Genomic DNA, 24617 nt, shown 5'->3' with positions numbered 1-24617 from the left:
AAAGAATGATCTCTTTATTTTTTTATAACAAGTTTTCACGTGGCATGTTTAAAGCCACAAGATTAAAGGAGAATTTTATATATTTGACATAACTTTAATTTAGGACCACATGATTTAAAATCTTCTTTATTTTCTTAAACTCCATATCAAGTCAAACTAAATCATTCTTTGTAAAACAGAAAAAGTATGTTTTTTCGATTCATACTTCATGTATTTTTATTTATATGCAGTTTTTATTTAAAAAACAAATACTTTTTTAATATTTATTATTTCATAAAATTAATAAACCATTTTTTTAATTCTCCAGAGTTATTAACTTTGAAAAAACGATAGACCGAAGGAAGGGGGTGGGGGAGACTTTCCAAAACCAAACAATTTTAATATTTATTATACATACTTAGAGCAAATCTAATAATATGTGTGTATATATATATATATATTCAAAAGAATTAAACGAAAGAAAATGAAGAGAACAATAACAAATATTTATAAGAATATTTCAACTAACTTTATTTCAGATTCATATAATATGCTACACATTGAAAGAGATCGAATAATATATTGAATTTAAAAGAATTTTGTTGAATTATTACATCATATGAAGTTTTCCACTATGGAGTTTCAGTGTATTGGGAGGAGGCGATAAGTTGTGTGATGGACTTGGTCCCGCAGGAACTTCATGCAAGGATGACTTAAAGTTTTTTGAAGCTCTTAACTCTAGCAAAGATCGAAAAACCTTTTTGACTTTTAACGATTTGATTGAAACATCCTCAATTCTGATAGCAACAACGTCTAGTGATGAATTGAGAAGAAAAAGAACAACAAACAGAAAGAAATGAAAGTTATTCATATCGAAATTAAAAGAGATGTAACTTTGCTTCTGTTTGTTTTGCTTGTATATTCCTTCTTTATATAGTGATTCAATTTTTTTGTCATTTTAATTTATTGTCCTAATTTGATGACTAAAAGATTCTGCATTGAAATTATCCTTATTATTTTTCTAAAATTTCTCCCCTTCTATAACTATTTTCTATTTATGGCAAGATATTTTCATTTAAGTTGAATACATTTCATTTATATCATCTCTCGTTATTTTTATATATTTATTTTGTTAGTATCTCTCCCTTTTTTAAGTTTTAATTTTTTGTCATTTTGATTTATTGTCCTAATTTGTTGACTAAAAAATTCTGCATTGAAATTATCCTTATTATTTTTCTAAAATTTCTCCCCTTTTATACTTTAAGTTATTTTCTATTTATAGCTAGAAATCTTCATTGAGTTAAATACATTTCATTTATATCATCTCTTATTATTCTTATCAATTTATTTTCTTAGTATATCTCCCCTTTGAAAGTTTTAATTTTTTGTCAATTTTTACCACTTATTCATGAATAAGTGCATACTGTTTTTTCATTCTTCTAATCTATATATATATATATATATATATATATATATATATATATATATATATTATTTTCTCTTTTTAATCTATATAATTAACTTACCAATAAAACGAATAATTTTTTTTTTATCATTACACTATTATATATATTGAAAATGAGTTACACTTTTTAAGTTACTTTATAGATCAGATTTATTTATGCTATAGTTAAATAAATTCACAACATAGATTAAAAGAGAAAGAAGATGTAATATTAAAAAGGTAGAAAATAATGAAGAGTGAAATAAATATTGTATTGATTGAATGACTTTTTAAATGAAACTAACGTCTATATTATTTGACTGCAGATTGAAACTAAGGCCAAAACCAAGAACATAAATATGACAATTAAGTGGTGTTTGATATTAGCTGGTCTAATCAATCTAGATTAGTGTCCAGTATGGGGTAAAATAACCTTCTAAAATATTAAATCTCAATTTTTGAGTTGCACATCTGAATTAATAAGTATGCAAATTTTATATATGAACTATAATATTGTGCAGTTATCAATTGTTCACTTATTCTATTAGAAATATCACTATAGTTCATATAGGAAAAATATATATTGTGATAAATAATTCGTGATACTTTATTAGATAAAACATATTTGTACACTTAATAATTTAAATATGAAATTTAAAAATATAAAATAATTTAAATGTGTTTTTAACTGTTTGCTCTTTTTTTAATTATAGAGAGCTGAGGAAAGACAAAGGATGCTTCCCATGACAATGATAATGATAGGATGTAAAAATTAAAAATGATCCATCAACATTACAGCTTTTGTTGTTTCTTTTTGTCTGTTAATTAAAAAATATTGAGTCGATTTTTTTTCTTTAATTATACTTTTTTAAGGCTTAATTAAATTGACACACGTTCACTATCTCTTTGTCATTACAATCTCCATCACCATGCAATTATATCACCCAATTTAATTAATTATTCCAAAAAATCTTTAATGAAAATTACTTCTTGTTTAACTATGTATATACTGGCTGCTTCTTAGAAACAAAAAATAAAATGCCAAAGGTTTTGGTAATGATGATTCAAGCCATGATCTCAGATGCATCAAAATCAAGTCTGATTCCAATTAAAATGCAACTATATAGTAATTTAATTAAATCTATGTGGGCATGTGTGTTGTTGAAAAAATATAAAAGAAAATATATAGAAGGCACTCGTGTATGTGAATGAACTATTTATACTAATTTATGAAATATGCAAATCTATCATATTTGACGTGCTTGAGTTTAGTACCAAGAAAAACATTTTCTGAAAAAAAGTATTTTTTTTTATATTATCCACAAAATATTTGAATATAATTTAGACAAATATTATAGGAGATAATGGCAGAGTTAAAAATTTCGTTAAGAATATTTAAATTTTAAAAGAGTGAATTTTTTTAGCGAAATAGGTGCACAAATTATTTTCTATTGGTGAATGGGTGTACCCAATTTTGAAATTAAATTGCATATCATCTAATTAAATCAAACGAAAATATAAATTATAAAACTATCAATAATATAAATCAAAATTAACAGAAATAGTCAAGAATTTTTTTGTATCTACTGGTTGAACTCACTCCATCTAGTTAATTTAAATTGTTGAAATTATTTTCATAATTTAGGATATTTGTACATTTTCATAGTTTAAGACAATTGTTGAAACTTTTTCTCCATATTCACCATCTTTTCAATTGAGATTCTTTAAGTATTTTACATATTTTAAAAGAATAATTTAGAAATAATCAAAAGAGTAATAGAGAAAATGACTTTTAAGTTTACCTTTAAATGTAATTTCATAGCAGAGTGTTAATCTAACAATTTACTTAATATCAATTGAAATATAAAGAAAAAAAAAATCTGAATTCTTAGGTTAATAAAATCATTGAATAAAATGTAATTAAATTTAAGGTTAAAAATAGAAAGATACTGGATAACTATTTCTGTTTTTCCTTTTTTTTTTCTTAAAGAAAATTTTGTTAAAATGCAGCAAGCATGAATCAAATCAGGGACCTTAGACTCTTAAATGGACACATTAATCACTGGACCATAGACTTTTGTTGTGTTTAAGAGTGTTTATTTATTCATATACCCATATAAATAAAGAATATCTTATCTATATACACAATTTAATTTTTTGATGAATGATGTTCGACTGTCTATCTTTCACAGGCTATAGCATCGCCCTGATGAGAGGTGGGGTGGACTAGGGATGTTAGGTAGCGGGGATGGGGACTACAAGAATGGGATGAAGATGAAGTATGTTGGCGTGTGAGGAGTGATACAATCAATATGAAATGTCAATACTTGTGTAACTTATTTTTCCTTTCTTATTAAGATAATCATTTTCCTCATTTTTTAAGAAATTTATTTTCCTATAATAAAGTATTTTTCGAAAACATTAACCAATCGAACAATAATTTTTTTTTTTGAAAAACATAAAATGTTTTCCTTCCTACCAAACCCACATGAAGACTTAGTAGTCTTGGTTGGGTAGACAATATTTCTCCATTTTCCATATTTCTACTTATCCTTTTCCATAGACTTGGTTGCATGAATATGACATTCATTTGTTATGTTAATTAAAAATAAATAAAAGCTTGTTATGCAAAGACTATTCATGGCCTTAATTAATCAGTCACTCATTTGAATATCTGCTCCTATTGCAGGCCAGCTGATTTATTTATAAAGACACTTTTGTGTATATATTAGTATTAAATACTAGGCAAGTGCCCTTACATTATTCTAAAATTCATGACATTCTTTTTGGGTATTTGTATAAACTATATATAAAGTTTTCCATGGCCAAATATGTAGGAAAATCCAGGTTTGATTTTAATTAATAAAAAAAAACAGTTCAGTGCATTAAAGATCTCGCTATGCATGCATAGCGTTTAGTGAAGGATCTAACCACCAGGTTTGCATTTTACGTTTAGAGGCTATTTTCAAAACTTAAACTCCTGACCTCCTGATCCCGTGATTTCCTCATTAAATGTTGCCAAATAATTTATTTTGTCCTTGACTTTGATGAGGAGACAAAAAGGATTGAAGTGGTTCAAAAGAAATGAGAAGACAAAACGCAAAAACATAAACGAAAGACCTGTGGTCTTGTCATCCTTTTGTTAACTTGTCTCTCTAATTCCAATCCTTATTTTAATGTTGAACAAATTAAAATCAATCCTCTCACTACAAACCAATAATCAAACAAGTTAATAATACTAAAAAAAAAATAGTAGAAATTGTCTTAGACCAAACGTCACGTTATAACATGAGATGGACATAGATTTGATCTTTTTTGACAAAGTCTTTACCAGCTCAAGTGTTGATTAGTCTTAAGTTAAAATCAAAAGAAGATTATTTTTGATAACTACGTGACTGATCTTAACTACTACTGCACTCAAACATTACCAAATCATCTTGTCATTTAGTATACAAACAATGTTTTCATTGATCTATTCTTAATTAAGCCTAAGCCTGCATCCTCCTCCTGTAAAGTTGATTCATTTATGATGTGGCATGGTGGCATTATATGATTTAGAGGGGTATGTTTTTTTTCAAAAAAAATAAAAATAAAATAAAGGATAACTTACTTAAATATCATTAACTAGGAATTATACACGCTAGCTTATAATATTGCGAATCTAACTAGACTTTGGTGCGTCCAGATTCGTCTAGATACATATATCTCGAGATACATGTGGTCAACATTAAGTGTAATTTGTTCTGAATACGCTGTATTCAAGTGAATTTGCAAAATTATCGAAGAAACAAAAATTGCATATATATGGGGATATAAATATTGTCCGCCTCCCTCCCATCTCGGTCACCACTCTCTTATCTTACTCGGGTATTTAGAATCACAGATACATGCAAATTCCACTAGATTAGCGAGATGCATAGACAAATTTCATTTGCCTTCCTTCTGTTCTCACTCACTTCTCTCTCTATTTCGGTGTACTTGGTAGCAAAAAAAATAAGTATATAGGTATATCTGAGTTGAAATCTAATACGAAATTATTAATAGGTGAGATAAAGTATAATAATCTCAAATTATAGAAAAAAATTAGTAAATATAAATAGAAATATTTGTGTAATTAGGTGGTCTTTCCAAAAAAAAAAGAAGAGGGATGGTTATGGGTAGAGCTGTCAAAATGGGCTGGCCCAACCCAACCCAACTCAATCCTAACGGGCTAGAGAGCTAAATGGGTTGGGATGGGCTGACCATTTTAATTAAAGGGCATATAAAATAACAGTTCAACTCAACCCTAAGCGGGTCATAGATTGGGACGGGTTGACCCTTTAACAAAAAAGTGAACAATATTACGTACTCTCTTAGAAAGAGTATCTAAAAGTATCAAACGTTAATGTCCATGAACACGACATCGATACATACAAATTTTCATTTATGAATCACACACTTCGGTGGATACTTATAAAAATACATTTATGAATTACACACTTCCGTGAATACTTACAAATATACATAATAGTCAATGTAGGAAATAGCGGGAAAATATTGATTATCTACCATTGCTCTCACAAAAAGCTAGCTAGTTTTATATATATATATATATATATAATATTTTTAATATGTAAAAGTTAGGCAAATCACATAGTCTAAGGGACAAATTACATTCTATCCCTATGGTTTCAATATTTACCAAAAATTTCTTTTTTTAAGAGTAATCCGGATACTTAAAATGACATAATGATACTTAAATTATAGCGGCGGACACTTTAATAATTAGTTTGTTGTTAACAGTTACGGCGTAAAAAAAGGATAACATTTATCCCACATTCACGTTTACGTTTAACAAATTTAGCGTTTAATCTGCATAAACATCTAACTAATTTATTGCATTATTGAATTTCAAATGGTGAAAACTTCACATTATGCTTCGAGAAAAAAATTGAGCTTGTTTAAAAAAATTCTGTAACGCAATTTCTGAAGATTCAAAAATGAATATTTCAATCTTGTTACGACATTCTGGAATATGGGAAAGTGCTGTTATATATGAGCGATACAAAGGTGATGGGATAGTGGTTGGGGAAAATATTTCGTTCATGAATCTTATTTTCAGCAATTGCGGCTGAGTTGGGTATTGATGAATCGGAAAAAAAATATCGATATTAGATATGTTGTTGAAGGTAATTCGTCTCCATTGTGTATTCAGACTGATATGAGTTTAAAATTGTACATAGAAATTAAGAAACATGAGGTGGGATTCAGAATGTATCCTCTATGCATTGATACTTCAGATAAAGGTGTTGAAGAGATACTAAATTTTGATGCAACAACAGGTGTCATCGTGTGTGTGGAAGGTGAAAAAAACGACGCAAAAGCTCTCAATATTGTTAAATCAAAAATTGGTGACACATATTACATATCGGAAATGAATGTTGAAAAGTATATATCAGATACCAAAAATTCAGTTGTGGAAGAGAATCAAATGTACAAGGATAAGTCAAATTCTAAAGGTGGTAATGGAAAATTACAAAATAAAGAATAACTTCAATTTAAAGTTAAAAGATATGATAACAAAAGGTATGTTATAGAATTATATGTTAATATTCTTAATAATATATACTTTGTTTGTAATATGTTTAGCATGATACACTAATATTATCTGTTACATGTAGTCGTATGTATAATGTATATTGTTCGTTTTGATGTCTTTCACATTATAAATGTATAAACTAATAAAGATTAAATTTGTAATTACTTTACAGAATAAAGTATCACAATGTGATACATTTATTATAAAAGTATCATTTCTATTGTGAAATTGAAATAATGTATTATATTCTAATTTTTAATTTATTTATTAAAACAGTCAACCTTAGAAATAACAAATATATGTTATGCATTTGCAACTATGTATTAGTTTGTCATTCAGATGATTGTTGTTGAAAATTGAAGGTCTCTATTAGAAAGAATTCAGAGACATTCATAGTGATATACTTTAATAATGAACATACATGTCCATTGAGAGATAGGATATTAAGTAAGGTACAAGCTACTGTTGGGTTTGTTAGTGGTGTGACAACTCCAAAATTAGAAAATCGTAAAAGGAAACATGCTCCGAACGATATAATTGAGAATATTAGGGAAATGTATGGCGTTGAGATTTCTTATCAGCAAGCATGGCGGGCAAAAGAGCTTGCATTGGAACTTATAAGGGGTAAACCTGCTGATGGATACAGAAACATGCCAAGATACATATATATGCTGGAAACTGTGTATCCAAATTCATATATAAGGATGCACAAGTCTGATTACAACGAATTTATGTATCTTTTCATATCATTAAGGCCAATGATGAGAGATTTTGAATATTATAGGCCAGTTGTTATTGTTGATGCTTCACATTTTAGTGGAGCTTATCGAGGGACATTTGTGTCTGCTAGTACACTCGATGGAGCAGGTATGGCATGTTGATTGTGAATTTATCTTATTATTTTCTTAATAGTAAGACATTATTTATTCTATATTATTTTGTGTTTCTATATAAAGGTTGCATATTGCTTTTGGTGTACGGAATTGTTGACACGAAAAATGATTGTTCATGGACATGGTTCTTTCAACAGTTTAAGAATGCATTTGGTGAGAGGAAAAAATGTGTGTTGTATCTGACAGAAACAAAAGCATAAAGAAAGGTGTAAGTATTGTTTATCCAAGTGTTCCTCATTTTGCATGCATATGGCACCTCTGAAAAAATGTGTGTTCAAACTTTAAGAGAAGCGGGACCATTCTAAGTGATCTGTTTTACTCAATGGCAAAGACTTATAGAAAAGATGATTTGAAAAATTGATGGCTAAATTGAATAAAATAGATGGAAGAGTAAAAAAAGTATCTTCAAGATGCTGGGTATGAAAGGTGGTCTAGGTCTCATGCAACAGTAAACCGGCAGAGAATGATGACTTCAAATATAGCTGAATATATCAATGGTTGCCTTGTTGATGCACGACTACTACCTATTATAGACTTTTTGGAAGAAGTTAGAATTCTATTTGGTTCTTGGAATTGCAAAAATAGAGAAATAGCTTCTTATACAAAAGAAACATTGGGGAGGAGATTTGAACAAATATTGATTTTAGACGCATCAAAAAGTGCAAAAATGAAAGTACATATTTGTATTATCTTTATTATATTATTGTTTAACCAAAATAAAATAAAATAAGTGTTGAGTGTCTCTATTTTTTTTTTAAAAGTGCAGGTTGGTGCATCTTCTGTGTTTATTTTTTCAGTGTATGAAGGTGGGATTAGATACATTGTTTGTCTTGAGAGGGAAATTTGTTCATGTGAAAGATTTCAACATAACGAGATACCTTGTCCGAATGCAATAGCCGTCTTGAAGAAGAAAAATATAACAGATGTACACCTCTACTGCTCTGATTATTATAAACACGATGCATTAACAAATACTTATGCAATTCCAATAGAACCAATGCCAAACAAAAGTAATTGGACAGCTCCAAACTGTGTTTTGGAAGAAGTCGTCTTGCCACCTAGATACAAAAAGATTCCTAGGAGACCATGAAAAAAGAGAAAGAAAAATTCAGATGAAAAGCTAACAACAAAAACTAATTGTTGTGGACGTTGTGCACAAGAAGGTCACAATAAAAGAACATGTACCTTCTTTCCAAAAGATTTTTGATGATTTTTTCTCTTTTTTTATGCTTTGTGTGTAATAATGTTTCTAGATATTTTTAATTTGCTAATAAGATTTGAACTTTTTCATTTGATGTGATTAAAACCTGTGATTGTTTCAAGCTACAAAATGTATATTGATACTAAATATATCGAATTTTAACTGTATTATATGAAGTGTAAAGACACAGACAAATTTCTAACTTGTTTATTCTCATTTACATAAAATGGTAAATATATAATGGATCTAGTAACAAAATTTTGTCATCCAATGCAAAACAATAAGCGATACTAAATACATATAGAGTACTATATGATTCAAACTGCTGAACGATAAATAATATATTGATTACATTAATTTGTATTAATTGTTAAGATACAAAAATTTATTTTTTGATACTAAAATATGTATCAGATACTTAATAAATCTATGGATACTTAGTATCTGATTATAATATAGTGTCATATCTTGTTATTTACTGAAAAATTATGATATTTTAACTAAATTATTTTGTATCATTTTGTGTAATAATTGTGTAAATATAGTATCAGGTATACTGTGAACAAATTTTATATGGTATCTCAGTTATTTTGTAGATCTTACTTTTATAAAAATAATTTATAGTTACTGTTAATTAACATATATAATTGGAGACAAATATTTGACAAAAGAAATTATTCAAATTAATAACTACTTAGAAAGATTAAACGTAAAAGAGAAGTTGTAATACAACAAATTAATTAACGTAAGTTCAACATAATAAAAACCTAACTAATTAACATCATCCAATCCACCTTCTGCCTGTGTATTGTACCTACTCTTTGGTCTTGTTGGATCGTCGCTATCACTAACATATCCAGCCTTTACTTTGTCCATACCATACTTCCATAACAGTGTTCCGTATCTGTTGTGAAGATAGTCACTCTGAAGACTAACAAATGGAATTTTGATTTCGTCACTCAAGTATTCTGCATAAGCAGCTACATACATTCCACAATCATTGCAAAAAAAAAAATGAAGATACATTAAAAAGGATTTGAATGTATAAATTGATTCACAATAGTACAGGCTATCGCTTTGTTGTTGCATAATATCTTAAGCATATTCCACGGTAAAGGAATGTTGTGGACCCAACAGTTCACCAGTTTCCTTATCTTTGTACGCCTCAACAATCAATTAATTCTATCCGTTTTATCAAGCCGCTATCATGTAGATAGTTTAAAAGCATTACAGACAACTGATTTTATCTCTTCAAAATGCACTCTTTTCCTTGACCCACCAGATGAGTCATACACTCGTATTAACATTTTCTTCAAAACAACCACAGTCGGATGAAAATCTTTGCCACAATTAACAGGAATGTAAACCTCATCAACTAGATGCCAAGGTAAAGCAACCAGTATCAAAAATCCATTTATGATGTCTTTTATAGACCTTTCATAACCAGATATAGCAACACCACGACCAATATGTTGTTGTATAGTCAGAGTTCCATCTGCGGGAGCAATATAATACCTGTTATATACAATGTTGATATATGACTTAAACAAGCAATTGACCGTAGTGTATCTGTATTGATCCAAGCCTCTTGATTTTGACTTCTTGCGTAAATAGTAAAAAATTACATCTATGTGCTGTTACATATATATAAAACACAATATAAAATCTGCACACTTTGAAAGATAACGATAGATTGAATAACAGTAAAAATCAATTTGTAAGTTCATGTCTATATAATATGAAAGTTTTTTAAATTGTATTACTTAAATAATTGAAATGCATAATGTACCTGATCAGTCCAACATTTCATTGGTTGTGACATGGTATAAAACCAGTTCTTGTCAGCAGAAAATGCGACAACAAAATTCATATATTCAAACCCAAAATTAGTAGATTTGCTTCGATATTTATCATCATCAGGTTTCCTATAAGAATTAATAAATAAATTCAAAATGAAAGTACTTTAAAAAAACTGATTTTATAAAGATACTTTATTAATAAAAACTTACTTATTGGCATGTGTTTTGAGGAGTCCCTTTTGAATCTAATCTAAAAACTCTTGCAAAAAAAAGAAACAATCAAAATATATGGCAGAAAAATATTTGCAACTTGAATGTTGGAGGAAAATTTAAATGGGAGAGATAATTAACAATTTGAAAAGATAAATATGAGAGAGAATATTTTTAAAAAAAAAATAAGGATATATAGAATTAATTGAAAAGGGGGGATAAAATTGGAGGAAAATTGGGATACTGTTATAAACAATTTGTATTACAGTGAATGTCTATTTATGTGGAGTCCTTGTAGGATATGGTTAGGAATCCTACTTGGGGACCAAGTAAGGTTTCCCTATAAATAAAGAGTTTTCCTTCATTGTAAATAAGATTTGTAAAAGATCAACGAATTTTGAATATACTTCAAGAAAAATAAGAATTCTTTTCTCTTCTCCCTACTTTATTCGTCTTCTAATATCATATAGTTTCATAACACGTTATCAGCACGATTGTTCTATTCTTAAAGAATTATGAAGAAGAAGGGAAAAGTGCAAAAGAGATCTTGCATAAGTTATGCAATAAGATTCTTGTATCTTCAAGGTATGATTTATCTTTATGTTATAATTATTTATGTGACAGATTTGGAGGTACCATCTAAAGTAAGTATTTAAAGAGACTTGTTGACTTTTTATACGTTTAATTTTAATCGATTGGGAAGAGAATTTCTTAATTTATTTTAATAATTGAATAAGCACAATTTAGTGAAAGGTATGTTTTCAACCTTTATATGAGGTATGTGATCTATTAAGCTATATTTATGAACTACTAATGTTGATTATAAGAATTTAATAATCTCAATTCTGTGTGTAATTATAATATATAATCATATTAATGATCATCAAAAGTGATAAAATTGCAATTATTTTCAAAGGCTTGAGGTTGAGCCTCATTGTGGGTAAGACAATGAATTTAAGTTATATCGCAACAAAAGAATAAGACGATGAATTTACGTCCAATCGCACCAAGAGGGTAAGACATCAGAAGTCTTGATGCTTTGTGATGAAAGATGTTGGATTCAAGTCCCTCATTGATTTATGACATAAGACGTTGGGTTTGAGTCTCAATGCACCATATTGATGATATTATGATGACTAAGGGAAATAATGAGTTTTTGATAAAATTAGTTATGAAATATATCTCGTTGAAGCAGATCCATTCCCCAAAGTGAATGTAGCAGTTCATAAATGTCTAAAAGAAGACAATTGATTAAATGATGCACATGAATATTGAACGAGGTACTAAGTTATCAAAATTTGATGTACTTAGATGATTGTGTTCCATTCATGAAGAATGAGAGCCTTTGATAAATGGTAAAAATACAAATCCATTCTTTAGAGTGAATGAGGTGATAAGCCACCATGCTAGAAGTGAATTTTCTTGTACTGCTTGTAAACAAGGCAAGTTAATTGTGAGACCATCATAAACGAAAGTTGAGATTGAATTCTCTGCGTTCTAGGAACGTATACAGATATTTGTGGACCTAATCATCCACTTAGTGGATTATTTTAATATTTAATGGTCCTAATAAATGTTCTTCTATATGGTCTCATGTGTGCCTATTATTATCTCGCAACTTGATGTTTGCAAAAATGTTGGTACAAATAATATGTTACATGCACAATTTTCTTCAGATTAGTTCATTTAATGATGGGATCACAACTCACCTAAAGGGTGAAGTAATTGAGAAGAAATAATTCTCTTGGATTAATAAAATTGAAATTTACTCATATAATAGTAAATTAGAAAATTATTAAAGCAAAAGGCACATGACGTAACGAGTGCTAATAAATTTATTAGTTGGCATGAACAATTTGCTCATCCCAAAGATGTGCATACTGAGTAAAGGACATACATTGAAAAACTAGAAGATTCTTCAAGAATTCTTTTGTTGTTTGTTCTCATGACAAGTTGATTGGATCAACTAATGTTGAGATTAAATCTCTAAATTCTGAAAAGTAAAAAAAAGGTGAATGTGGACCCGTTTACCTATCATGTGATATGATAAAAAGATGCATCAATAAGATAATCACATGTGCATTTGTTGTCAACTTGCAGTTTTATATTCGCAAAATTGTTTGTGCAAAAATAATTGAGATAAGAGCACAATTTCAGAATATGTAATCAAGACAAGTTATCTTTGATAATATTGATAAATACTCAAGATGTTGTGATATTAAATGTCTGAGATAGTGAAATCATTGCTTGTGAAAATAAAGCTTCATGTGTTGATCTAAAATATGATGCCGCATACAAAAGTAATCAAACCAATAAATTATGATCAGATTTTCTTTCAATTGATTTATGGTCAAGGACCAAATATTTTTCATCTGATTATTTTGGTATGTAGTATATAATCAATGAATATACAATGATGCACAAAGATAGATTCTCCAAACGATTTACATATATGTTAGTTTGTCTAACATAAGGGGGAGATTATAAGCAACACAAAAGTTATAAATACTCCTATTGAATGTCCCTTAAACATAGAGTCTACGACATGCATGAAGCATGATAGACTAATCAATTCTAAATAAAATAATCTATAAAAAAGGGAGAGGATCGAAGAATCAAAATGATCATAATAAGATAATAATGTGCTCTTGGGCGACATAACACTTTATGAAACCTCATGAGAGGGGTAGCTACCTAAAATAATGAAGTGATGAGATCTCAATAAGTTATGTCGTATTGTGAATCAATGCAAAATGGTATATCGATAACGATATCTTTGATACAATAGCGCGCAATATTGTAAAAGATTATGAGGATATGAATTCTACATCTATTAAAGCATGCTTGTATAGAAATAATTATCAAGTGAAAAGTGGAATGATGCATCTTGGTAAGCGTAAAGCTTATTTGACTTGCAATCTAGGCACTAGAAGATGTCATACATCTAATATTGAGTTGTCACTTGACAAAATTGAAATGAAAATATACAATGGGTTCAAATTTATAGCATATACAATTTTTTGGAAAACTTGTCTATCATCCTCATAAAGATTAAATAGATTCAAAATGCATAGAACACATACAAGTATTGTTATGCTAGTTGATAACTAGAATTGAAACTCTTGAAGAGTTTTCAAAAGGCAATAAATTATTTGTGTAAAGAAGTCAAAGTAAGGAACTTGCAGAAATCTTTGATCCTGAAAGAAAGATTCATAAAAGCAAATAGAAGAAAACATATTTCTTCAAGGTTTTTCTACACTCATAAGCTCCCAAGAATGGTGATATCAACATGCAAGAGGTCTGTTCAAGTAATATCATTGTTGATTTTTTCACCAAGTCTCTACCAACTACAACTTTCAAGAAGATGGTGCACAAGCTTGGAAAACGAAGATTCTAATCTCTGAATTGATGTTGTCATTAGGGGGAGTTAATACGCGATGTACTTTTTTTCCTCACAAGATTTTGTCCCACTAGATTTTCCTTGTAAGGTTTTTAATGAGGCATCCATAATGCGTATTATTAGATATGTGTACTCTTTTTCCTTCACTGGATTTTTTTCCCAACTGGGTTTTATCTAGTAAGGTTTTAACGAGGCACATAATCTACCGACATTCAAGGGGGAGTGTTATAACCAATTTGTATTATAGTGAATGTATAATTATGTGGAGTCCTTGTAGGATATGGTTAGGAATCCTACTTGGGGACCAAGTAAGGTTACCCAATAAATAAAGAGTTTCCTTCATTGTAAATAAGATTTGTGAAAGATCAATGAATACTGAATATACTTCAAGAAAAATAAGAATTATTTTCTCTTCTCCCTACTTAATTCGTCTTCTAATTTCATATAGTTTCATAACAGATACATAAGTTTTTAAAAATAATGACATTTTTGACATTGTTACTAATATTTATAAAGTATGGATATTTTTACTAAATATGTTTTTTTTTTTGGACTAATTTACTAATTTTCCCTAGAATTTAAAAGATGGAAAGACTACTTAATTAGACATACATTACTATCATATATACTAATTTTATCTCTGGTTTCAGACAATTAGTTATATTACACTTTTTATATTTTATACCATATATTTTAAAAGATACAATCAAATAAACAAATTGCTTAAAAATGGAATTCATTAATTATTTTTGTATTTAAACACCTAAAATAATGGTGAATTAACATATAAAAATTCTCTCTCATCAACCATTACTCTCTTTCAAATAAAATTCTCATTAGTCATCTGTATGTATCATCCCCACCCTCACGTACTACATCCATCATCTTTTTTCTTCTTTCTATCACTCAAATTACGTTTTAATAACAAATTATCAAAATTGAATATTGGCATTCAAAATTTTATGTATGAAACGCTTAAAAGATTTGTGTAACTTGATATACTAGACATGATTTATGTAATAACTTACACCTTTGTGTTTTGTTGAAATTTTGTTGCCTAAAAGATTTAGAGGTAATATTATTTGTGTTCTCTCACTGTGGTTATTCAAGACTTCTTTATGATTATAACTTTTCGGATTCTTCTTAGTGCTAGCTAATATTAGAAAATGATTAAAATCCAAAATGATTCTTCTCTTAGATTAGGAATATTTGGGATATTGATGCGATTATAACTTCGATGATTTGAATCATGATATTTGATCATCAATGAATAAATCTTCGTTCTTCTTCCTTTCTAGGTTATGCTCAACCTACTCCTAATATAAACACAATACATATAATTCTGGCTCCTAACAGTAATCGAACAATACATATAATCTCAACCAGATTATCATTTGATTCAGTAAAAAACCATGAATGGTGAACATTGATATACATGATATACATAATGGTGATACAATCCTAATGTTCTACTTTTAATTTTTTACCACCTAATTTTAAAATAGTAAAATAAATGATATTGTTGGAACATAAAGTTTCTGTAATACTAAATAACTTATGACATGAAAACACTTAGAATCAAATAAAGATATTTACAAGTAAAGCAAATAGTTAATGAGTAATAATATAACTAGCTATATAGTTAAATAATCTGTGTTTAAGGAGTCAATTTCCTAAATGGTCACCCAAGTTAAGAGAATTATCTTGAAATATCATTTATGTTTCATTTAGAACCAAAATATCACTTAACTATCACTATTTTCCTCCAAATATACTTGACACTTAAAATCATCACTTTAAAATCATCACTCTCTCCTAGTTGGCATGACTTGTCTTTAAAGTTTTTTTTTAAATAATAGACTAATTTAATTCATTGAACCTATTTAACTAAAATAATGATCATATTATTTTTAATCTCTTAAGAAAAAATTTTCATACTTAAAATCTTTTTTCACAATTAAACTTTTTATTTTCTTTTTTCACAATTAAACTTTTTATTTTTTTTATGTTATGATGAATACGTTTTTAAAATGTACTATGATTTCATCAGTTTTGAATACTTATAAACACATACATTTAAAAAAATATTGATATATAAATGAATCATGAATGCTAATTTACATCAATTAATCATAAGTATTATAATAAATCAATAATATTAAAGGTCAATTAACTATTATAATAATATTAATTGTATATTTTGCAATTCATGCTTCCGATATTATTTTTTTGAAAAAAGAAGAAGAAGAAAGTGAACGATATTATATTTTTTTATCAATTAGAAATACTAAATACCTCAAAAATCTCCTTAAATTCTATTTGATATGCCCTGTCATTAAATAATCATTTTAAAAAAATAATAGACATATTTAATTCATCAAACTTATGTCTCTACAAAATAAATATATAAATTACATGAGAATTTACGAAGATTATAAGAAAAGTCATTTAAAAAGTCTAGTAACTTTATATACTGTCATCTAACAAAATTCAATTAAAAAATCTCAATGTACACTTATTACCTGATAATTTTTAAATTCCTAATTAAATTATTTGAAAATTTTAAACAATTTTTTAAATAAAAGTATTTAGATAAATTTGCAAGGTTGACAAAAAAATTGGTAAGAAAGAGAAAATTATTGTTTAACTTTTTTTAATTTTATTTTTATTTTTATCCGTTTATTCTATATTATATTATAACTTTTCATACAATTAAACATCAATATATAAACTAATAATTAATTGAATTTGCTAATTTAATTCGATAGTATACATATTATATGAGATTAATATACTGATAAATAAAGATCAAAATTTTATTTTCTATTAATATTATTCACTTACTATTTTCTTATAAAAAAGATATTGTAAGTATACGTGGATTTCAAAGCACCCAAATAATTATTTTTTTAATAATTAATCGGCCTCTAATATTATTGATTTACTATACAATTTATTATTAATTGAAGTAAATTAGTGTTCATGAGTGATTTGTATATCAATATTTTTTGAATGTAAGTATTGAAAATTGATGAGATTATAGTACGTTTTTAAAAATGCATTTTGCATAACATAAAAAATAAAAAGTTTAATTATGATAAAAGATTTTAAATATGAAAATTTATTCTTAATAAATTAATTAAAAATAATTTGATCATTATTTTAGTTAAATGAGTTTAATGAATTAAATTAGTCTATTATTAAAAAAAGATATTAATGACATGTCATGCCAACTAGGAGAGAGTGATGTTTTTGAATTGTCAAGTATATTTGGAGGAAAATAGTGATAATTGAATAATATTTTAGTTCTAAATGAGATATAAATGATATTTTAATACAATTCCCTTAACTTGGATGACCATTTAGGGAATTGACTCGTGTTTGAGTTTCTCCTCTTATTTACTTATATATTTCGTATTCTACAATATTACTTTTAAAAATTATTTTTTATTTGATTTTGATTCAGAAAGAAGCATCAAGAAGTCGGTGCATTTCGCACAGAGAAAATAAGATAAAGTGGCAAAGTGCACTTTGCATTATATTGGTTGAAATAAATCACACGCAGTGATACTTTATCTAATTTTTTTCTTTTCTTTATTGCTGACTAATATTAAATTAGCGATAAGTTTTATAATTAATTTTATGATATAGGATATATATATATATATATTTAAAATGGTGAACATGTGATGTCTAACCAATAGTACGTATTTCTCTTTCCATTAACATAATATATTTACTAGATTTTAAAAAAAAATCTTTAAATTGATTTTTAGATTTTAAAAACATCATGTTAATTTTATCTGGCAGGAAAAACTACTAACTAAAGAGAGAATAATCAAATTAAAAATATTACTCGAAGATAATAAGTGTTGTCTATATGGAGAAAGCAAACTATAGACTTAAGTACATTTATTTACAGTGTGTTTGGACAATAAAAATGAAAAAAGTACGAAAAATTTAATCAAATATCAAATATAAAGAAAAAATGTGACACAATCCCTAAAATGTATAAAAGGAAGACACTAGAAGCAATATAAGAAAGAAAATATCAATCGTTATATGGGAGACTGAATCCACCACACATTTAAGAGCAAAAAATTGGAAGCGATTAAAAAAAAATAATAATAATACGGAGATTACAATCATATAAATAAAGAAAAAAATAGTAAAAAGAGTGAATTACTTAAAAGGATAATAGGAAAGCAAGTAATTGTAGATACTTGCTTCAAAAATTTTGTAACTAAATTTGTGTATGTTTGAGGCTTTAGAGGAAGGTGGCTCATCTACCTTTAAGTGCTATATAGGTCTAAATATTTGGCTATCAATAATAATCTTTTTATTATTTTTTTTTAAAAAAAAGATATACACGTCTTTTATTTCACTTATTTCTATTATTTCATATTATTTTTAAAATTTTTCAAAATCTCTTATATCTTTAATGTATTTGAGCTGCATATTTATGAATTAAAGTCAATATTTAATGTATTCGAGCTAATTTTTAATATATCTGAGCTACATACTGATGTATTTGAGCCAATATTTAATATATGAGTTGCATATTATATACCTGAGCTTCAATTATGTATCCGATATTTTTTAAATGAATTTATATAATTAAAAATTTATGAGGAATAGATTATTATTTCATATCAAAATTATGAGATTTATGTAATTTACACTTTTCTTTATAAAAATATATTCATTTGTGCTATTTCACACTTTACACCACAATCACTTATGAATATTTTTGTCTACTTTAATTTGTCTGTGCTTATTTCTTTTTTGGGAAATTCTCTAATTTTAATAAACCACAATCACTTATGAATATTTTTGTCTACTTTAATTTTTCTGTGCTTATTTCTTTTTTTTGGGAAATTCTCTAATTTTAACTCTATGTCCCAAGATAACAAGTTTAATGATTTTTTCTGATAACTCTTTAATTACAATTTTACAAAAAAACATGTCAAATATGTATAATTTATTGTTTTTTCTCAAAGTCAGAAGTTTATGTTGTCTGTGTGGTATATTTTTTGTTTTTACAAGTCAAAAAGTTGTTAGAGAAGCAAACTCCACAGGCAGCCCCTCTCATAGTGAGTCACCCAGTATCTCTGTTTCTTCAATTGTCTCAACCGCCATTGATGACATACCAGAAAAACTCTGTTGATTGAACAGGGTAGAGTCTCTTATCCTCTCTATGTTTAAATTTCCACAAAAAGATTGGGTTTTTTTTCATACAGAAGCAAAATTGTTACGTGGGGTTCATTCAGATTAACCCATGGCTCCTCCTTCTTCAACAACTGTTACAAATCAACTACAAACCCTAAACCCAACTATAATCCCTGGTCTACCAAACGATTTAGCAGCGATTATACTTGTATTCGTTCCTTACTCTCATCATTCACGTCTTAAATCCATTTGTAAATCATGGAAGCAATTTTTCTCTTCCAAAATCATCATTTCTCTGCGGCAAAAGCATCTCCCACCATCTACCCTGTCTCCTCTTCTCTGTATATTCCCACAAGATCCTTTAATTGCTTCGCCTTACCTGTTTGACCCTAGAAATCTTGCGTGGTCTCCACTTCCACCGATGCCTTGTAACCCTCATGTATATGGGCTTTGTAATTTTACATCGATTTGTATCGGCTCTCATTTGTATGTGTTAGGTGGGTCGCTTTTTGATACACGATCTTACCCTCTTGATTACCCATGTCCTTCATCCTCTGCGTTTAGGTTTGATTTTGGGAGTTCTTCATGGGAGACGTTGGCGCCTATGATTAACCCTAGGGGGAGTTTTGCCTGTGCTGCGGCACCTAATTTGGATAAGATTTTGGTGGCGGGTGGTGGGTCTCGGCATACGATGTTTGGGGCGGCTGGTAGTAGGATGAGTTCAGTGGAGATGTATGATATTAGGAAAGATGAGTGGGTTCCATTGGATGGGTTACCTAGGTTTAGAGCAGGGTGTGTTGGGTTCTTTGTTGGGAATGGAGAGGAGAGAGAATTTTGGGTGATGGGTGGATATGGCGAGTCGAGGACAGTCTCGGGTGTGTTTCCTGTGGATCAATATTATAGGGATGTTTTAGTGATGGAAATGAAGAATGGTGGGAAGTGGAGGGAGCTTGGGGATATGTGGGAAGAAGGGGAAAGGTGGAAGCTTGGAAAGATTGTGGTGCTTGAGGATGTGCCTTCGGAACCTCCTGCGGTATTCATGCTCGACCGAGGAGATATTTTCAGGTATAGTAGTGGAATAGCTTTATGAAACTGTTAGTTTCAGATTATCCTTTATTAAGCTTTAAGAATGATTTAATTTATAGTATTGGAATCTTATGCACCCGAAAATTATGTAATTGACTTAGAAGATTCATACTACTTACACCGACTAGTTTGCATTGAGGTTTGTTTGATTCATTGACTGAAATTCAGTAAATTAAGGAGCCACACATCTAGCGTAGTCATTGCAACATCACTATGACAAGTCTAATACATTGTGCATCTAAGAGTCAATTTTGGTGAAATATCCTACCTAGATGTTGTGTCTTTTTACCGGGAAAGGGGTGGATAACATAGTAAAAGAGGCATGGAATTAAGCACTAGGTGACAATTTGGTATGTTTGTTTGATGCCCTGATTTGTGATTTATGTTTTCTTCTTTTGATTAGTTGAAATATTTTTATTAGAGTTAGTCAGTAGAGTGAAGTTTGGTTTAATTCTTTTGGATAATGGTGGTGTTCAATTTTGGTGTGCACTTAACTAAACCGGTTTGCTACTATATCCTGTGAGAACTGAAAAGAGATATTGGGTGACTCTCATAAATGTATAGACAGATGCGTACAAATCACTTTTCTCCTTTTTATCTGTACTTAAATTTGACCCAGTTTTGTCGAAAATTCGGAAGAGTTCTACCAAATTATTTTCCTTTTCTTTCGATTTACTTTCTATGCTGATTACTCAATTCACGGGACAGAATATTCTCGATGCTGATCTTCGATGTACAACTTTTAACAAAAAAAAGAACTTTATATTTTTCATTTTGTTGCAAACTGTTTTCAACCAAAAGCCAAGAATAAAAGCTCGTTAGGTTTTTTGTCTCAATTTTCTTATCCAGATGCCTTCCGTAGACTCATTGAAATGATTGTTGGCAATGTTTCCTTGAGACTTTTGTAATTCTGTAATTTTTCATTTTGCATTAACTCCTTCAATCAAGTTTACATACCTCATCCAAGACTGGAAAAGAAATTAGAAATCCAAATGCCACAGACAACACCCAATTCATTCATGGGCAACATTAATGAATAAAAGATCAACCAAATCCATTGTATGTTACTCCCATAAATGATCTTTTCCTTTATTGCCATTGTTATTGTGACTCTCTGCCCCCTTGGCAAACCTCTCAACGCTGGAAACAAGTGTCGAAGCTTCCCTAAAAATCTCAAGTTATTTCTATCTCTTATGGTTTTGCAAAGGGAAGTAAATTATTTGAAAATAATTAAGCAATAACCATACTTATCCTTTTATGAAGATAATATCATCAGGAACCTAAGCTAATCATCAATGAAGAATATACTAACATTTAGAATGCCACTTTTTTGCGTAATCTTTAAACTGTAAGATTTTTAGCCATCTCTGAAACTAATTTGGTGACCTCTCGCCTTCCTCTTCGATTTTTCTTTCATCTTCTGTTCCTCTTCAAAATTTAAAGCACCACTCATAGAGAGTTTCTGAGCTTCTTAGATTGTGGGTCTTCAGTGGAGGAGGCTAAAAATGGTAGTGAAAAGATGGAACGGTGGAGTAGTGTGCAGTTGAGGATTATCATGTATTTTTTCTTTCTTTATTGTTGCTTTAACGTTTTAAAAATATAATTACCATGTGATATCTTTTTAGAAAAAATTACATCTGTCATTAGTTAATTTGCTCATTTAATATTCGACACTCTTATAGATACAATTGTTCACAAGACACTTTTGTCAAGTAAAAGTGTCTATCTGGTCACTAGTTAACTTGGAGTGTCTTAACTTACAAAACTCGCCGAGTTTAAGGGGCTATACGGGTATTTAGCCTTTTCCCCCTTATTGTGATTACAGCAATCTGTTTGGTTCCTCTATTGAACACCATATTAGTCAATGGAACTAAATGTAAGTGGATATAGTTTGTGACTCGTCTTTAGACCGTTGTTTAACTGATGACCACATTGGTGGGTTTTAAAAGTTTTTGATGCCAACAGATAAATCATTCCTCGACATCATATAGATTTCGTTGGGTATGGGCAAAAAAAGGATTGGCTGAAATTGTACGTCAATAATTTCTTAGTGAAGTAGGTTCAATTCACTTCTTTTACATGGAATAAACATTTCTCGCCTATCTACCTGAAACACAGTTAGCAAGTGGTATATATATGTGTATGTGTGTGCGTATCTTTTTGAAATGCAAGAATGCTCATGTGTCCTGTTTTATTGCATGTAATTTGAAAATTTATTGAACTTTTATGGTATACGAATAGTGGACAAAGTGGTGAAACATTATGTTGAGTTCTGTTGTATTGGTGAAGAACAGCTCATTGTTCATATTATAATATGAACTTGAAGACTCAATTTTTTTTTGTATGAGTCATAATATTTCTTCAGGAATATGTCTACATTTGTTTTTGTTTACAAGGAGTATGATATGAATAAGTGGTTGATCTGACTGTAGCTTGTTTGTTCTGAGGTTTCTCAAATTAATGTTTCTTGGGTGCATCATTGGTCTCTGTTTCATGGAAGATACCAACAGATCCTTCGATGTCGGACGGTTATAGCAAACCGGAAAAAGATAACTTTTTGATTATATTTTTGGGTGTATTACAATGTGCTCTTTTAAAATTTTATTTATTTTGTGGCTGTGTTGGTTCACCACTATCATATGAAGTCTTTAAAGTATACAGCTTTTAGAAAGCTTCTAAACTAGAAGTGTATTATCCATGTATTTTCTGTTAAACCTCGTGATGAAACTTTGGGTTATTTGATGTTGAATTTCAGCTTTCAGGATTTTTTCTTTGAAAGAAAACTTTTGGAGCTCTTGGTAATATGCATATACATCTGATTCATCAAATTTATATTCAACCCTAATTTAGCTAGAACAGTTTCTATTGGGTCTGATTGCCTATTAGCATCTGACTACCGCCTATACTCTGTTAGTTGCACAATACTTGGAAATTTCGTCAATTTGTCAGTGTCTACATGGAGTTAGTGTTTCGTATCTTACATTTTTCTTGTCCTTTGCTGCATTTGTAGCTATAAAATGGCTTCCAATAGTTGGGTAAAGGAAACAAGTCTGCCAAGAAAAGCATCTGATGAATCCTCTGTTGGCTTTGTTGCATTGGATGGGGAGCTGCATGTGATGACTCATTTAAACGTGGTTAAATCAAAGGAGTGCCAAAGATTAAGGCAGCAGAAAAGGTCAGCAACTATGCTTGTACAAATATACCATCCTAGGACGAAGTCATGGAGGTCTGTCACTACAAGGTCACCATTTCATCACCCTTTGGATTTCAAAACTGCAGTTATGTGCACCATTCGTCTGTAGATCTATATTGTTGCATTGGTGTGCCTATGAAGCAGTTGTTTGGTTTAGTGGATACTCCTTCGTTACCTATTGTGAATGGCGTTGTGTATATCTTGCATTGACATGTTCTTATTGTCGGAGTTAGTACTGTAAATGCAACTGTAATAAATGTAATTCTTCTCATCTCTTTCTCTTTACTTTTATCAATTGTTTCTACGAAACACTTCCATGTTCTGCTCTCCATCACACACAACACATTCCCTTTCTATAGTCTTCCTGCAGTTTATCCTCTTCATATTTTGAACTTTGATTCGTAGTTCAGTTTCTTTATGTTGTTTTGGATTTATATTCTGTTCAGGCATCAGCAGTTTGAACTGTGATGCCTTTTCTTTCCGTTGTCTATCCGGTTGCCTTCTGCTTTAGCAACTGATTGTTATTTGAATCCTCTCTAGCAACATCTTTTGCCATAGAATCTGCTGCCCCTAAATAAGAAATTAGTTTCCAACCTCCAGTTGGAAACTTTTTGTGCTTTGCTTTGAGTTTGTGTTCTAGTCCATCACCCAACCTCAACCCCCTC

The 24617-nt window shown here is 29.2% G+C and overlaps 1 protein-coding gene across 1 annotated transcript; it reads left to right on the top strand.

Moving 5' to 3' along the window:
• The first annotated feature begins 19513 nt into the window (after window positions 1–19513).
• Window positions 19514–24261, top strand: LOC107029399 (F-box/kelch-repeat protein OR23). The gene is made up of 2 exons (XM_015230801.2): window positions 19514–20738; window positions 23770–24261. The coding sequence occupies exons 1-2, from the start codon at window positions 19783–19785 to the stop codon at window positions 24059–24061; spliced, it is 1248 nt and encodes a 415-aa protein (XP_015086287.1). The 5' UTR covers window positions 19514–19782; the 3' UTR covers window positions 24062–24261.
• Window positions 24262–24617: the final 356 nt, after the last annotated feature.

Source organism: Solanum pennellii, chromosome 9, assembly GCF_001406875.1.
Source record: "Solanum pennellii chromosome 9, SPENNV200".
NCBI classification, from domain to species: Eukaryota; Viridiplantae; Streptophyta; class Magnoliopsida; order Solanales; family Solanaceae; genus Solanum; species Solanum pennellii.
This window is presented reverse-complemented; position numbering and strand designations above follow the sequence as displayed.